Consider the following 13709-nt stretch of genomic DNA (forward strand, 5'->3'; position numbering starts at 1 on the left):
CTGTCGGACCTCGGTGCGCACCATTTCCGCAATGGAAAGTTGCCCCACAGGGGCCGTGGTCATCTGCATCTTCTGCAGTTCCCCCTTGACGACAGCCCTGATGAGTTCTCGCAAGGCGCCAACGTCGTTACCGAGGGTAATGGCAGAGAGCTCCCTTGAAATCACGGCGTCGCGGTTGTTTTGCCTGGCCCGCTGTTGAAGGGCCTTTTCCATAGTAGTGGCTTCGTCATGGAACTCTGCAAGTGTCGTCGGCGGATTTCGAATTAGGCCAGCAAAGATTTCCTCTTTCACGCCGCGCATGAGATGGCGCAGCTTCTTTGTTTCAGTCATCAAAGGGTCCGCACGTCTGAACAGTCGATTCATGCCTTCTACGTACGCAGTCACTCGCTCATTCGGGCCTTGAATACTTGCCTTCAGCGCTAACTCCGCTCTCTCCTTCCTGTCCGCCCTGGCGAAGGCATTGAGGAACTGCCTACGAAATTCTTCCCATGACGTCAGTGTCGCCTCGTGGTTCTCAAACCATATTTTCGCGGAATCCTCAAGAGCGAAGTACACGTAACGTAGCTTACGCTCGTGGTTCCAGTCGTTGAGGTTGGCAACCCGGTCAAAATTGTCAATCCAGTCATCGGCGTCCTCTGAAGCACTTCCGTGGAACAGATTCGGCGTCCGGATGTGATTGACGACAACGTGCGATGCTGCAGGAGTGGCGGGAGGTGGTTGGGTCGTCATTTTAGTTCGTTCCGGTAGCAGACCGTGCTGTGGCTGGAGTCCCTGGAGGCGTCGGCTGGCACGTACGTGCACAGGGGTAAGCTCGGTTGAAGTACCCGCCGGGCTTAGGTCTGGGGTATGCTCCGGAGATCTTAACATCGACCGTACCCCGCACCTCCACCAGAAATGTCACTCAGCTATGGCAACTAAAGCAGTTTAGCACCAACAGACTGGGAAAAAACGTCTGCCTGTAGCGATGGCTGGTCCTCGGAGAGCCCGCGCGCAACCACGAACTTCGTCGTTCTCGCCTTAAGGGTACCGTGTCAACACGTGCAAACCTATTTCGCTTCAATATTACCTGGTTACAAGAATATAACAGGAGCTTTATTTCGATGCTTCTGGCCTCAGAACGCGCCTTGCAGTTTATTCGGACTCCTAGCACGAATATAAGACGGATTCCGTCTTTTCTTTGAATCGTTGCCTGGTCTCCGTGTAATATAATGAGATTACACTGCCGGTGACATTGCCCAAAGCGGTAGTAAAAGAAAGCCGTTTCTTCACAATCTTCCAATGTAGCTAAGACTTTTGTTTTATTGCGAGAAGGTTGCCTTACGGCATAGACAGAAATTTGAAAAAGCCCTGTGAATACGAATACAATCATGCAGGAAACCAAACTAGGCTCCGTGCACAATGTAGATTGCACTATAGATTGCATGTCTACCACGTTTTCCACAGTTTCTGCTCTTCTAAAGAGTGAATGTGCGAACTGTAACATCGCGAACGTGACACAGGAAAGTCTGTCCCTAAAGATGGGACAAAGTGCACTGCTATTTTGTGCATTTGATACATGCTGGAGTTCAGGCAACAAATCTGAGCATCATGATGGGGCTTATAAGCCCTGAGGTATACCATTATATATGGTGCGATAAAATCATCCTTTTGCCGGCCCCCAACGTTATACGTAATACTTTCTGCTGATCCCCGCATAGTTGAGGATGTATTAGTGATACGTAGGGTAAAGTGCAGTGATCATAGGTTAGTGAGGCCTGGAGTTCACTTGAATTTGAAGAGAGAAAGAGCAAAGTTGGTCAAGAAAAACAGGTCAACCTAGAGGCAGTAAGAGTAAAAGCGAACATATTCAGGCTGGTATTTGCAAAAAAAAATGCTGCCTTAGAACAGACGCGATGATGACATAGAGTGATGAATGAAACTGTACCTAGGCTGGCTTCAGAGGCAGCAGTTGAAGTGGGAGGCAATTCACCAAGGCAACCAGTAGGAAAGCTCTCCGAAGTAACAAAGGACCTAATAAAGCAGCAAAAAAAATGAAAATGTCCAACTCAAGAGATAAGATAGAATTCGCGGAACTGTCAAAACTGATCAACAAGCCGAAAATAAGTGATATTCGAAACTATAACGTGACAAAGACAGAATAAGCCATAAAAATGGATGCAGCCTGAAATCAGTGAGAAAGAAACTTGGCATGGGACAAACCAAGAAGTATGCACTGAAAGATAAGCAGGGTAATATCATCAACAATCTCGAAAATATATTAAAAGAAGCCGAAGAATGCTATACTGACCTGGAGAAAACCCAGAGGAGCCATTAAAAACAGTAATGAACAAAAATACAGAACTCCTCCTATAACTAGCAATGATGTCAGAAGGGCCTCGCAAGACTTCAAACGAGGAAGGGCGGCAGGAGAGGATGGACTAACAGTCGATTTAATCAAAGATGGAGGTGACATAACGCTTGGAAAACTGGCGGCTCTTTATACGAAGTGTCTATCAACTGCAAGGGTCCCAGAAAACTGGAAGAATGCAAACATTATACTTATCCTAAAAAGGGAGACGTAAAAGAATTGAAAAACAATAAGCCCATTACCTTACTCCCACTATTGTATAAAATATCTGCCAAAATTATGGCCACCAGAATAAGGGCAACACTAGACTTTAGGCAACCAAGGGAACAGGATGGCTTCAGGAAGGGATACATTACAATGGATCAGATCCATGTCATCAATCAGGTTATCGAGAAATCCGAAGAGTACAATAAGCCTCTCTATATGGCTTTCATAGGTTAGGAAAAGGCATTTGCTTCAGTAGAGATACCAGCAGGCGCAGAGACATTACGTAACCAAGGAGTATAGAGCGGTTACGTAGATACCTTGGAAAATATCTACAGAGGTTCTACAGTTAACTTAATTCTACACAAGAAAAGCAGGAATAAACCTATAAAGAAAGGGGTCCACAGGGAGACACAATCTCTCTAATGCTACTCACTGCTTGCTTGGAAGAAGTATTCATGCTAATAAACTGGGAAGGCAGGGATCGACGGCGAAAATCTCAGCAACCTTCGGTTTGCCAATGACATTGTTCAATTCAGCAACAATGCTAACGAGTTACAACAAACAATTGAGGACCTCAAGAAAAAGAGTGTAAGAGTCGGATTGGAGATTAATATGCAGAAGACAAAGATAATTATGAATAGCCGGGCAAAGGAACAAGCGTTCAGGATCACCAGTCAGCCTCTAGAGTGCGTGAAGGAGTACGTTTACCTGGTAAATTAATCACAGAGAATCCTGATCACGAGAAAGATATTCATAGAAGAATAAAGATTGGTTGGATCACGCATGACAGACAATGCCATCTCCTGAGTGGAAGCTTGCCATTATCATTGAAAAGGAAGGTGTACAATCTGTGCATTTTACCAGTGCTGACAAATAGGGCAGAGATTTGGAAACTGACAAAGAAGCTAGAGAACAAGTTAGGGACCGCGCAAAAAGCGATGGAATAAATATTGCTAGGAATAACGTTAAGAGACAGAAAGAGAGCGGTTTGGAACAGAGAGCAAACGGGTATAGACGATATACTAATTGACGTAAAGAGAAAAAAAATGGAACTGGGGAGGCCATGAAATGCGCTGGTTAGATAACCGTTGGACCATTAAGGTTACAGAATGGGTACCAAGAGAAGGGAAACGCAAACGAGGACGGCAGAAGACTAGGGGGAGCGATGAAATTACGAAATTCGTGGGTGCTAGTTGGAACCACTTGGCGCACGACAAGGGTAATTGGAGATCGCAGAGAGAGGCCTTCGTTCTGCAGTGGAACTAAAACGGGCTGCTGCTGATGATAATGGTACAGAAAAAGTCATTATTGCTCGGACGAGACGCTTTTGGAAGGACGACGCAAAAGTGAAACATCCGGCAATCTCCAAGTTACACTCGATCACTTTACACCAGTACAAAAAATGAACAACAATAGGAAGAACAGCCGCGTTACTGCGTTCTGTAGTGCGTATCCGTTTGTACGCTTGAAAGTCCTATGTCTATGTTTTTTTGCAATATATAAAAGTACAGTTGTCGGCGATAGAGAGGTGCTAAGGGCCAAAAACACATGGAAGGTATGTACTGTATTGGTTCGGTGTAGGGGTCAAGTACGTCAGTAAGGCCCCAAGCTAACAACAGGAACATATGCAGGCCGCAACTAGGTCAACTGACAGGCAGAACTGGTTCTGGTGGACAGCGATCGGGGCGTGGCTGTCACATAAAAATTTTTGGTCCTGCAGTTAAGCGCACAAGTGGGTGCGAATGAGTTCACTTGTGTGATCAGCCAGGGCACATCAACACGAGCATCTAGTCTTCTCATGAGGTCGCATCTAAGGCCGAACGTACACTCAGAGGAAATGCAGTATGCTCCTGCCGAGAAAACAAATCTGATGACTAACAAGCGTTGTTGTAGAGCGATGCTGTCGAGTGTCGCCAAAGACAGGGCCACGTTCTTATCCAGGCGATCAGCGGACACGTGCATCGACAGTACGTTAACTAGATTATAACTGAAACTTCATTACGGTCGTAACGTGTCTGTGTTGTGTCTAGCACGAGAGAGTAGTGACAGCGATGGTATTGGTAAGAGGCGGTGAGCTAAGTGCACGAAATGTACTCGAGGATCGTCATATTGAGCATAACGCCGCGTTGGAGAAAGGCTGTGACATTAGTTCTCAGGCGGCCAGGAATGTTTGAGTGGTAGCTTGCCGTTGGGCGTATTTGGTAACCACTGCGACAGACACAAATTTTTCGAAAGTAAACTGAGCGAAGGGGCCGAGTGAATTGAGAACTAGATTAATTAAAAAGCTCGTGGGACCTTAGTGTTGAAGCAATGAACGACAATATAATGGGCATCATTAAGGAGTGTGCAACAGAAGTCAGTGATAACATCGTTAGACAGGATAACAGTAAGCTATCGCAGGAGACGAAACATCTGATTAAGAAACGCCAATGTATGAAAGCCTCTGACCCTACAGCTAGAATAAAACTGGCATAATATTCCAAGTTAATCAACAAGCGTAAAACAGCTGACATAAGGAAATATAATACGGGAAAAATTGAACATCCTCTCAGGAACGGAGGAAGCCTAAAACCAGTGAAGAAGAAACTAGGAATAGGCAAGAATAAGACGTATGGGTTAAGAGACAAAGCCGGCAATATGATTACTAATATGAATGAGATAGTTCAAGTGGCTGAGGAGTTCTATAGAGATTTATACAGTACCAGTGGTACCCACGACGATAATGGAAGAGGGAATAGTCTAGAGGAATTACACATCCCACAAGTAACACCGGAAGAAGTAAAGAAAGCCTTGGGAGCTTTGCAAAGGGCGAAGGCAGCTGGGAGGATCAGGTAACAGCAGATTTGTTCAAGGATAGTTGGCAGATTGTTCTAGAAAAACTGGCCACACTGTATGCGCAATGTCTCATGACCCAAAGCGAACCGGAATCTTGGAAGAACGCCAACATAATCCATAGGAAAGGGGACGCCAAAGACTTCAAAAATTACAGACCGATCAACTTACTGTCCTTTGCCTACAATGTATTTACTAAGGCAATCGAGAATAGAATCAGCAACACCTTAGACTTCTGTCAACCAAAGGACCAGGTAGGATTTCGTAAAGGCAACTCAACAATATACCATATTCACACAATCAATAAGGTGATACAGAACTGTGCGAAATATAGCCAACCCTTATATACACCTTTTATTGATTACAAGAAAGCGTTTGATTGAGTCTAAACCTGAGCAGTCATGCAGGCATTACGAAATCAGGGTGTAGACGAGCCGTATGCAAAAATACTGAAATATGTCCATAGTGGCTCCACAGCCACCGTAGGCCTCCATAAAGAAAGCAACAAAATTCAAATAAAGACGGGCGTCAGGCAGGGAGGTACGATCTCTCCAATGCTGTTCATAGCGTGTTTATAGAAGCTATTCAGAGGCCTGGATTGGGAAGAATTAGGGATAAGAGTTAATGGACAATACCTTAGTAACTTGCGATTCACTGATAATATTGCCTTGCTTAGTATTTCAGGGGAGCAATTGCAATGCATACTCACTGACCTGGATAGGCAAAGCAGAAAGGTGGGTCTAAAAATTATTCTGCAGGAAATTAAAGTAACGTTTAACAGTTTCGGAAGAGAAAAACAGTTTACGATAGGTAGCGAGGTACTGGAAGTGATAAGGGGATACATCTAGTTAGTGCCGGTAGTGACCGCGGATCCGTATCATGAGATTGAAATAATCAGAAGAATAACAATGGGGTAGGGTGCATTTGGCAAGCATTCTCAGATCATGAACAGCACGTTGCCATTATCTCTCATATGAAAAGTACATAACAGCTGTGTCTTACCAGTACTTACCTATGGGGCAGAAACCTGGGGGCTTACGAAAAGGGTTCTAATTAAGTTGAGGACGACGCAACGACGTGTGCAAAGAAGAATGATGGGTGTAACGTTAAGGGATAAGAAAAGACCAGATTGGGTTAGGCAACAAACGCGAGTTAATGACACCTTTGTTGAAATCAAGAAAAAGAAATGGTCATGGGCAGGACATGTAATGAGGAGGGAAGAAAACCGATGATCATTAAGGGTTACGGACTGGATTCCAAGAGAAGGGAAGTGTAGCAGGGGGCGGAAGAAAGTTAGGTGGGCGGATGAGAATAAGAAGTTTGCAGGGAGAACACGGCCACCATTAGCAGACGACCGGGGTAGTTGGAGAAGTATAGGAGAGGCCATTGCCCTGCAATGGGCGTAACCAGGCTGATGATGATGATGATGATGATGATGATGATGGTATATCAAGAGGCTGAACAAGACAATTTAGATGGACGGCTTTTCAAGCACAGGCTGAGTTAATATGTGGTGACGTAGCGACGCACAAAATGATATACCAATCCAAATGAATGAGGGTAGTTATACTTGTGTGGCACGCCATGGTGGCCTGCCGCCAGGGCATCATGGAGTTGGGCATGACTTTTTATACTGTGTGCTCAATAATAACAACTGACACATCTGATACATTAGTGGGATGTATCTTCGGTACAAGGTGACATCCTGAAAAAAAAAAACGCTTGAAAATACAGGCATTAGAACAATGAGTACTACGGCCCTTAGTGACTTTATTCAGAGTGACGTAAGCGTTTAATTAAGCCTTTTATTCGGAGAAAATAAGGTCAAGCTATGTTTAGTTGCGTCACAATGGCGGGTGTGCTCAGGCAAGAAATTAAAGCGCATCATTTGAGAGTGCCCGAGTATTCTGTGTATATCACGTGCGACAATGATAGCAAGAGTACAACATTATTAAAGGAATAGAATTCGAAAGCAATCTCACGTATTAGTACAGTGTAGTACAGGGAAGCACCTTCACAGTATAACTGTGGAGGAGGCAAATTATTAACAAGCTGAAAAAACACATAGTCTTGCATATCTGTAGTAAGCCGGATAGACCATTGGCGTTTCGGCAAAAGGGTAAGGTTACTCCTGAAGGCACAATACCTAATGGCCCAGTCGGCCATGTTCGCTCTCACAATGATGTAATCCCGCAATGGACGCCATGACACCATGACGACACGCGACTGTACACTAAGAAATAAAGACAATTCGTCCATCTGTGAATTTACATGTATGCTTAAGAATAACGTCCATTAAAAGTATAGTTTTATTTCAAGTGCGATAAGGCGGCTGCCGTGCAGGCGATAAAGTTGATTTAAAAAGCTTCAATCCCATGACCGTCGCGTCGTTGCGGACTTCCCCGTGTTATCGTAGTCATCGAAATGGGCTACAATCGGTAGTGAATTCAGGAGGCTGATGAACGGCAGGAAGGCCGAAGCTTGCACAGGCCTAATGTAAATTAATTGACTTTTTCAGCAGCATGGTCAGGTGGCGTGGTATTGTTACGACGCCTTTCGAAAATCCCGCAAAATGTGAGCAGAGGCGGACAAAAAGTATGTAGTAACTCCACTGAAGCTGTCTAAACATGCCTAAGCATAGCCCCAAATTTTAGTTTGCAGAACCCCAAGTTTCAAGTTGGCCCATCCTCAAATTTGAAATGTCCAGTTTGCCTACCCCTAAATTTCAGGTAGTGCCACCCCCAAACTTCAATTTGGCCCATCCCCAAATTTAGGTTGGCCCACGCCCAAATTTAGGTCGGCTGAGGTACAAATTCCAAGTTGATCCGCCCTCAAATGTCGGTTAGCCGACCCCTTAATTTCAAGTTGGCCTACTGCCAAAGTTTAGGCAGCCCACCATTAAATTTCAAGTTGGCCTAAAGCGAAATTTCAGTTGGACCAACCATAAATTTAAAGTTGGCTCACCCTCAAACTTTCATTTAATCAATCCTGAAATTTCAAATTGACCCACCCCCAACTCTGGGTTGACCCACAGCCAAATTTAAGTTGGCCTAATTCCAAATTTCAAGTTGGCAGACCTTGAAATTTAAGTTGGCCTACGCACACCCACAGCATACGGCGCGTGGCCACAATGCCATCGCACTTGGACTGTATACAGAACATCGCGGCGACACCGACGTCGACGGCGGAAATGCACCTGGTGCGTCCACATAATTGCTATCGCAATAAAAGCAAACCTTCGTATATGGCAGTTAACAGTAAACAAGTTAGTATACCTGCAATAAAGGGCAATTTTTTCATGACCGTCAACTCAGTACCCATGGGTGCAGGAAGCCTCGGTGACACCAGTAAGTTAAAGTGTTTCGTTATAAATTACTTCAACGTGTACGCTGCTGAAATTTGTGTCATTGCATCTATAAGCACAAAAGCTTCCTGTAGAGAGCTCACCATACGCAACATTACAAACAACTGGTATGACGGAGTTCCCATTATATAACAGCAAAGAGGAAGTCACCCCCTCCATCCATCTCTCTGGTAACTCTGCTGCTTACGGAACAATGGAACACGCATAAATATGACATGGCATTTCGGGTCTCGACGCTCTCTTTTTGTTTCTATAGCGTTTGCTGCTGACCATGAGAACACTTTTACTTGACTTATCTATTAATTTAATTCTCGGCTCTCTAACTATCACCAACAAAAACCCATGGAAAAAATTGTCACCGCGCAATTAGTGACTCGATAAATAAAGCGCTTCCAAACAATTATCTCCATCAATTCGCATATACGGCCCGCCATTATGCAATGCAGCACGTTCGATTTCGTACTTCAACCTGTATGAGTTTCATTATTAAATCTCATGATGTTTGTAGCTGCAATATCAGTGAAATATACATAGAATTCGTCACTCACCTTCGCCTTGTTTTTGTCCTCTTGAAATTTGGCCATTAGTGTCGCTTTAGCTGAGTTAGCAACATGATCAATTGATTTTTCCAACTCCTTTTTCAGATTGCTCAGTATGGTCTCAACGTTGGCCGTCGTCATTTCGAGCCCTATACAAAGGAGCGCTACACTGTCCATCTTGTTCTTCACTGTGGCTTGCAAGCCACTCGCCACCTGCTCACTAAGGGACAAAACAGAATAAGTACACGCATTTGTGGTCACTTCTCTGTGCACCTTGACTGCGTTATTACTAAAGACAACAAAAAAAGAAAGCGAGAGCGAAGAACTGTACAGTAGAGGTAGAAAATAGAAAGATCTTTGGGCAACGGCAAAGTAACTGCATCACCTGCATTGTAAGCACTTCAAGTATCCCGCGGCCAAAAAATAACTGAGCGCTGAAATAAAAGCATGGATATTGAATTAAACAAACTTGCGAAGAAGGTACGAAGGAGGTGAGCCTACTCATTATCGTCATTATTAAAAATACCCAGAATTTCGTGATTTAATATTATTGTCTGCAAGATGTACTTGTACATATCCAAAAAATGCCACAACTTGCTTCACTTTCTCTTTCAATTCCCGACAGAAGCTAAACATCGCTGGAAACTGGTATGAAAACGTTTTAGGTGTTTGTTTCGCGAATCTTGACACTATTTCTGTCATGCCTGGCAACGTTCATATCGTTGCGCCGGACAGGCTCCACTATCCTTTAATGGCTTGCTTAACTCTGGCAACACAGATACGCAGCATCCGTTCTGATTACAACACTAAGAGCTCCTTCAACATTTCTCCTCGAGGCTATGTAGGCTGGGGCCATTATCTTGAAAAATCTGACTAGTCGATCGTAGATGGGATAGCTGATGTTGATGAATAGATCATTTTTTAAGAAAGTTATTGAATATGGCATGCTTACATTCATACCTACAAAAAGACACAAAAAGCCAAATTCCTTCATTGGTTTTCTAAATAACTGAAAACGACTACAAAATTGGGAGGCTAAGTACACAGGAAAGCTGGAGACCAGGCGTTCAAAATGAAATTTTGAGTGTAGTGGCTGTTGTTTTCTGCAAATTTTATTACAACGAGGATGACTGCAACCATATTGAACGTGTTGCAGCCAGCATGACATGTAATTCAGAATATTTCAGGAAATACGCAGGCTCTCACTATTTAAAGAAGAGCGCTGTTGGTGTATGTCTTGTTTATGAAAATGGCCATGTTTCGAACGCTGCCGATGCCTCTGCAAAACGTCTATGCTCTGTATTAGTTGCAAAAGATGTTCCTGCCTTAAGGTAACCTTCCTTCTCAGTCTGATGTGGTGTGTACGCTATCAGTCAATGAACACCTTGTTTTCAAGTGTATAAAAGAGCACGCCTGAAACCTTCAATTTACCCACCGTGGTTGCTCAGTGGCTATGGTGTTGGGCTGCTGAGCACGAGGTCGCGGGAAAGAATCCCGGCCACGGCGGCCGCATTTCGATGGGGGCGAAATGCGAAAACACCCGTGTACTTAGATTTAGGTGCACGTTAAAAAACTCTAGGTGGTCGAAATTTCCGGAGTCCTCCACTACGGCGTGCCTCATAATCAGAAAGTGGTTTTGGCACGTAAAACCCCATAATTTTATTTTTTAACCTTCCTTTTCTTCTGGCGCTGAAGCTCTCTAAAAACTTGGGAGGATATCGCAGGAGTGAAGAGGCGGATTTACTCTTTCAATCGTTGTTTCGCTCTCGCAAAAGGTCGAGTGGAGTGAAATGCATTGTTCACTCCATCAGCAGGGAGAAAGTGAAATGTGCTTTTCACTCTGTCCTTCTGAGAGAGAGTAAAATGCCCCTTCTACTCTTCCGGCAATAGAGAACAAAACGTAGCGTAAGCTTCTGCTTCAACTGTAGGAGGCTGGTCCCGAACATGGTGACGCATCAATCAAGCACGCTGAGCAAAGAGCACACCCTTTCGCTTCTGAGAGAACAGGCAGCCACAGTTCAAAGTAACGTGGAGCCAGTGCTCTACTTTTTCACTCGGAGTTGCCCTACCGCGAGCGCGCACAACATCGCGGAACAGCATGAACAGCATGCTGGAGAAAGGTGATCCGTCCAGCGAGCAGCAACGAGGGCCATCCAAGGGAGATCGTGTGTCAGCCATCGCTCGTCGCCGCGAAAACACGGCAGTCGTTCGTCATTCGTTGGATATAACAACAAATCCTCCACGGTAAGTGCATAAATTCTAACTTAGGCGCACACTCTGCGTATGTGACATGCTATCGCCAGGAAGTCGTCGCGGCGCTTAGCCGACGCGATTGACAACGGACTAAGTAAGCACGCTGTGTCTCTGGACGTCAAACGAAACTGCCAGTCGTCGCGATAGCTGCATGTGATTTTATCACTTGCCGCTGTCCGTAAGAGGTTTGAAAATCGCAAACGCTGCCAGAACCATGGTATGCTGAATAAGGCGTGAGGCGATAGCACGCTTAAAATGGTTTGTTCACCAGCCCATCATTCCGAGCGTATGCGGAGCGTGCTTAGCGAACGTTTTGTGCGTTTAATTTTATTCAGTTTGTCAGTCTACTGTGTACGGAGCGCTGTTGAACTGAGGAGTCACATAACAGAAAGGCGTCATTCTGCTGCCGGCATGCTTTCGTTATAAAAAAGCCGAGCGCTTGACGGTGTCTTTCGCCCATGGGTAATCTGCGACCACTGAAGTTACGTGCAGCGCCAGTGTTAGCTAGAAACTTTGATGCAGGCATTCAACAGCATGCTGCTAGAGGTCAGTTGGGCGCGTTATCTTGAACTTACTGAATACGCGTGTTGAATTCATGTTTTATGCTGAATAAAGTATAAACCCCATATAAGCGATCTTGCGTGCGAAAGCGACAAGCGATGCGATGGAGAAGGCTGCTGCGTTCGCTCGTCGCCTGGAAGTAGTACTCCGTGCGAGCGACAATTCTGGGCGACGTCTCCCTGGTGTTACCGGTATGAGGGCTGCAAATGCGCGTCGAAACTAGCGTGGCGCGTGCTTTAGTAATTTAAGTGAATGTATTATACTGTAAAAAAGCAGCATAAAATATTTCTGAAGGTCTTGCAGCAGGTTCTTATTCTTGCACGTATAAATATTCAATCGTTTGCTCGTTCCGTGCGACAATTGGTAGTATCTGAGTGATATACTATCGGCGTAAAATGAAACGCGAACTGCGGAACGCGTGGCGATAGGCCAGATTGAGGCCGCCTACCTGTCGTTATCAGAGACAGGCGTGAATTTCCGGTTCGTGATAGTTCACTTCTATTTTCTTTACCATTCTCCTTCTTGCTTTACCACTGAAGCACCACATTCATACTCACCACTAATTACATCTTGTAGAGCGCTTTGATTTCGCTTCCACCCATGCCACGTTATCAGCATCTGGTTGCGATGCGAACAGCGCTGGGGGCCGATCGGGAACGGTGGGTGTGCAACGTGACGTATTAATCGCTTTTTGTTCTGATAATGCTCACAAAATTAAAGCGACCAGAAAAGCTCAAATAACCCGAGACCGATCGTACACGCGTCATTTGAGACTGACAATGCCTAGTGTAAACCTCGAAGAAAAAGCTCGAATCTTTACTCTTTGCAGTCATGGTGTGCCACAATGTGGGGTTGCAGAGAAAACATGTCGTGTGCTGTCTACAATTAATAGAATTTGTCAGGCCTACCGCGACAAGGGACGGCTTGAAAACTTGCCTCGTGGGCACAGGCAGCGGGCTACAGGAAACGATGAAGACCTACACATTGTGGCCGCTGCAGCAGATGCTACCAACATCACTGCTAGCGAAATTGAGGACACTTACGAATTTGTCCGGCAGCACGTGTACTATTAGGCGGCGTCTCCACGAGGCTGATCTGCGAAGCCGCGTAACGTCGCAAAAGCCGCTGGTCTCGGCAGGTAATCGAAACGCAAGGCTCCTGTTTGCACAAAGCCATGCATCATGGCCTGTAGAGCACTGGCGCTGCGTGATGTTCTCTGATGAGTCTAAGTTTTCGACTCGTTGGGACCAGCGTCATTGAAATGGGAGAGCCGAAAACACCAGGTGTGTCTTTCCTACCAAATATGCATGTTGACACTGCCGTATTTGATGTCGGGTTCCTTTAGTGATATGGCTAAAATATTTCATATTACGACGCGAAAAGAGTCGTTTTATTTATTTATTTATTTATTTATTTATTTATTTATTTATTTATTTATTTATTTATTTATTTATTTATCTATCTGAGTTACCGTCAGGGCCAAAGGCATATTACAGAGGGAGTGGCTAGAAAAAAGACAAATAGAGGCATGAGTCGCTCCTAATTATATAATATTAGCTAAAATAGCTTACAAGCTTTGCTACATTCCTAGGTATACACTGTTAGT

The 13709-nt window shown here is 44.8% G+C and overlaps 1 protein-coding gene across 4 annotated transcripts in view; it reads right to left on the reverse strand.

Annotated features, from left to right (window-relative positions):
- LOC139052528 (uncharacterized) overlaps positions 1 to 13709 on the reverse strand; it is a 330782-nt gene that overhangs the window by 149981 nt on the left and 167092 nt on the right. For all 4 annotated transcript variants that reach the window (XM_070529643.1, XM_070529644.1, XM_070529641.1 and 1 more), the window contains one exon: positions 9299 to 9509. In XM_070529643.1, the coding sequence (XP_070385744.1) occupies positions 9299 to 9509 (211 nt within the window). The remainder of the gene's footprint in view (positions 1 to 9298; positions 9510 to 13709) is intronic.

Source organism: Dermacentor albipictus, unplaced genomic scaffold (genome assembly GCF_038994185.2).
Source record: "Dermacentor albipictus isolate Rhodes 1998 colony unplaced genomic scaffold, USDA_Dalb.pri_finalv2 scaffold_26, whole genome shotgun sequence".
Taxonomy (NCBI): domain Eukaryota; kingdom Metazoa; phylum Arthropoda; class Arachnida; order Ixodida; family Ixodidae; genus Dermacentor; species Dermacentor albipictus.